The 4,464-nt window shown below is 38.6% G+C and overlaps 1 protein-coding gene across 1 annotated transcript in view; it reads right to left on the reverse strand.

Moving 5' to 3' along the window:
• The window catches only part of LOC107683281 (programmed cell death 1 ligand 1-like), a 5,729-nt gene extending 4,724 nt beyond the window's left edge, over positions 1-1,005 (reverse strand). The window contains exon 1 of the mRNA XM_016479372.1: positions 776-1,005. Within this exon, the coding sequence (XP_016334858.1) occupies positions 776-830 (55 nt within the window). The 5' untranslated portion in view covers positions 831-1,005. The remainder of the gene's footprint in view (positions 1-775) is intronic.
• Positions 1,006-4,464: the final 3,459 nt, after the last annotated feature.

A 4,464-nucleotide genomic window follows, 5' to 3' on the forward strand; every position in this document is an offset into this window, starting at 1 on the left:
TTAAGAAATTCTTTTAACCCAAAAAGCAAATTATGCTCCCTTCGAACTGGTTTTCTTTAAAATACAAATCTTTGTAATCCCAGGCTATCTGTAATCAGAAGCACATTTATAACTGGAATATAATTTAATTTCATTCACATGTGTTTAATAAACACATAATCCTTTATGGATTACAATCCGTCATCAAAATTATACATTTAATTATTCTGGCTGCTGTGAGAAAAGGCTATAAACGATCGGCCACCTGCAGGATCCTCACATGTGATAGCCTAGTAGCCGGGATAACTTCTTTATTTGTACAGACGTGACGTAATGACGCAGTGCCATGCTCGAATTTCCCGTGAAAACCTACCCGTACCACTCAAATTAGAAAACATTATTATAAGCTAACCGTTGTGAATCGGACTAAAGTACGGCGATAGTTTTTAACACTGGCTAGTTATGTACTTGCTCAAATATTGATTTCGGATAATTTTTAACCAAAAAAAGTTATGGACTGTAGCTTTAAAAAAAAAAAAGTTTAACTTATTCCTAAACTGGGGCATGTTGAGCCACTTGACCACTTTGTTAGTTTTGAGAAGTTTGTTTAGTCCTGTGTTATGGAGTCTTATAAAAGGTAATATTATCAGATTACATTTTGTAATTACATAAGCGATAGTTTCGCGAAACATAACTCTGTAAATATTGACTCAATAACTTAGACTTATTTGAGGGGCTTCATAAAGATTGCTTTAAGATTTCATTATAGTTTCAATTAGTTATCAGAAATACTCACTGAAACAGGAGGCTTCAAAAAGAAGGAGACACAGACACAACACTTTCAGGTTCATATCACGGTCCACGGCCGTTGGTAACAGCTAAATCCTCTGTAAATCCCTGAATCACACCAGATGAACTTGATGATGTCCTCTGTTGTATGTCGGGGAAGCCCTCCGAGATCAACATCAGAAATCCTGTCCCGATCACACCTGACGAACTCTGAGATGTCAGTCCACAGCGTCATTCTATTTATCGAGTTGCGACACTCCCAATAGACTTTAGGACTCGGGAAGCAACTGTTATGGAGCAACCAATAGTTTCAAAACAATCAATAGTTCGTTAAACCCCATTCATTGCAGTCTTTCTCAAGCACACTCGCTGGAAAGTTTGTAAATCTTGAATGCTTTGGAGCACAGACTAATGCTAAGTTTGGTCTTTTTTTTTTAAAGACGACACTTGGCAGACAATTGTAGAAACGGCAACGTGCAAAAGATTGTGCCAAGGGGCGTTGTAGAGTTGAAGATAGTGAGCAAAAACTCCTGTACTTCATAACGCTTGTTCTTTCTTTCTTTCTTTTAAATAAAGTAGTTCAAGTTTATGCGGTTATGTTGCTAACTCTTATTATCTCTCCATGTACATTTTTGGATGAACATAATTTCCTTCATTCATTCCCCCTCTCTCTCTCTCTCTCTCTCTCTCACACACACAGTTTTTTTTATATAAACTCATACACGCAAAGTTTTTGTACAGAAGTTATATTTATTAAACCCCAATCCTAATCACCCTAAATCTAACCCTAACACAAACCTTGATATCACAGTTCACGAAGGACAGAACTTAATGTAAAATATCATAAATGTAATTAACATTACCAGGTAAACAAACAACACTACAAAAAGAAAAGAAATTTGTTACTGTGTTGTAGTTTTACTGGTTAGCAAAACATTGCTTAAAGACAAAGTTACATAACCAGAGAAACCTGAACAGCGAGAGAGCGTTCTGGATAGCTGACCTCATGTGAAAATTACGTCATGCGTCACATGGCACGATTGTTTGCATAGATACGTTTACATAGATACTCTGAAACTGTAGTATGTGGGAAAGGAGACCAGAGGCCTTTTTGTTTGAATGGATGTCAATGGAGGAGAGGCTTCACTACACTGAATAAACAGTTTTTTTGAGGAAACAGCTCGGCTAATCTTCAACATGTTTTACACTAAACAATACTTTTGGATTGAACTATTTTTAGAGTTTACACTTAAAAAAATGCCGTTTTATAAGAGAAGTCACCGACTTTTTGCAACAGGTGGGATACAGCTTACGGTACTTCCCATTTATTCCTATGGTATCCGTAAACGGCGACTGAGTGTCGCACAACTCTGACTGAAAGTCAATGACATCAAGGCTGTAATGTGATTGGTTATTAAGGCACACGTGATCCAAGTTGACCATTACGCTTTCTCCAATAGTAAGGAATATAGACCCTCTCATCTCCCAATAGTAAGACCATCTCTGATCACTCCCTGCGTTCCATTCAAGCGGCAACCTTCCAGTCGCTCTCTTGAAACCAACACGGACGTGACTTAAACGGCAATTCATCTACTGGCCACTAGAGATGCATGGTTTCAGCAACCAGTCACCTCAGCACCACCCACATCCCACCTCTTTGCCCATTTTTGATTATCCGAGAGTGACATGCCCATTTGGGCCTCAAAAATTAAGTGTGTATAGGGTCAAAAAAAATTTTTTTTGGAACGCACTTCTGCATCATCTTAACGAGATGATCAAGGAGGCGGCTTCATTGCACATTTTGTACGCTGGTTGAGCCCCCCCCAAAAAAGCTCGGATTGTGCAAGCTGCGCCTTTTATTTAATGTTAGTTTATTTATTTGTTTTTGGTTTATCGCACCAAGGCCAATGGATATTACTTCATAAGCAATTGATTTTAAATGGATACATTTTGCCTATGCATAATTCATGCCAAGTAGTTCTAAATTATGCCATACAACTTATACGCCAAATACACATAAATACACCAAACAACTTCCCTGTGCAAAGGATCATGGGGGCCTGAAGTGTCCATCAGTTGTACCCTTCGAAATCCTTCATTCCGAAGGGCCCTTTGAAGTGGGCAGTTTTGAGCACTTTGGTTTGGAACGACCTTCGGAGGGCGATATATCCCATTTGGAACGCACCGACTGTTACCAAAGAAGAGTATAGACCAATTTCGGTGTTTGCAAACAGTGATGACGTTTTTTGTGGGCGGAGTCTATCTGGTGGCAGAAAATGACGGTTTTTAAGTAGCAGTCTATGGAAGCCATGGAATAAAAGAATAAAAAAAGGTAATTTCGAGTTTATATTTCAAAATTCTGACTTTTGGAAGTATGTCTTTTGGAAAAACAAACAACATTATCCCCATCTTGGGGACACAAATCACGCGATCGAATTGCTTCGTTATGATTTGATCTAACGGGGCATCTACACCGGATGCGAGTGATGCGACAAAAGAACCCGTTAAGAACGAGGCATGTGACCTCGCGCTGGATCCAGTGTTATATGCTCTCCTACTTGTAAATCGCTTTGGATAAAAGCGTCTGCTAAATGAGTAAATGTAAATATGGACAGCATAACTGATTATTGGGTTCTTTTGTCCGGAGTAGAATTATCCTTTCCCAATAAAGCAAAGTTGTTTTGCGCCGAATACTTGTATCTCATCATACTTTATCATATTTTAGTAGGCTACTTTATTTAATTACAGCTATGTTCTTAACTTTAACTGGCCTGTCACTGAGAGAGAGGGGAGGACAGTTGCTCGACCTCTCCAGAATCTATACAGGTGAGAACTTGAAAGAAGAGAATTATTTTAAGGCAGTGTTTTTTTTTTTTTACTGGGACTACTTGCCAATGTTTTAAAGAATTAAACATTAATATATATTTTCATTTTCTGTTCAATTAGTTGTAAAGGCAGTGTGTTCCAATAGTTTTAAATACACTTTTTTTGTCCAACTGTTAAGAATTAGGATAAAAGTTATCGTTTAAGTGTAGTGTAACTGAAATATTGTGCATAAAATATCTTTATTTAATATGGTCTCAAAGTCCCAAGTCCTGCAGTTATTTTTGAATTAGGGTTAGAGTTACTGTTTGTGAGTCTGATATCACAAAAAAATAGGTCCCTGTAAGCTGTCTTGCTTCCTGTAAGCTATCATGGCATGTTCCCAAAATTGCCATTATGGTGCTCTAAAACACGCCAATTAGTATTCTATATAGAATTTATTCTATACAGAATAAATATATTTATTCTAAATATGATGGTTTTAGAACCTGTGGTGTCGTCTGCCGCTCGTCTGAGGAACCACACTCAGTCTTGAGTTTTGATGCCAGAAGATACATTTTATTTTATCATCAATGAAAACAAAACGGAGATGCTCTCTGCAGCGAAACATCTCCAGAATGATCATCTTGTCTTCTTTTTATACAGTTCTGACTTTAAGGCATGGGGTATATATTCCATACAATTGGGGGGAAGTCGTAGCCTAATGGTTAGAGAGTCGGACTCATAACCCAAAGGTTGTGGGATCGAGTCTCGTACCGGCAGGGATTGTAGGTGGGGGGAGTGAATGTACAGCGCTCTCTCCCACCTTCAATACCACGACTGAGATGCCCTTGAGCAAGGCACCGAACCCCCAACTGCTCCCCGGGCGCCGCA

The sequence above is a fragment of the Sinocyclocheilus anshuiensis genome, unplaced genomic scaffold (assembly GCF_001515605.1).
Source record: "Sinocyclocheilus anshuiensis isolate Anshui unplaced genomic scaffold, SAMN03320099.WGS_v1.1 scaffold413, whole genome shotgun sequence".
Classification (NCBI taxonomy): Eukaryota; Metazoa; Chordata; class Actinopteri; order Cypriniformes; family Cyprinidae; genus Sinocyclocheilus; species Sinocyclocheilus anshuiensis.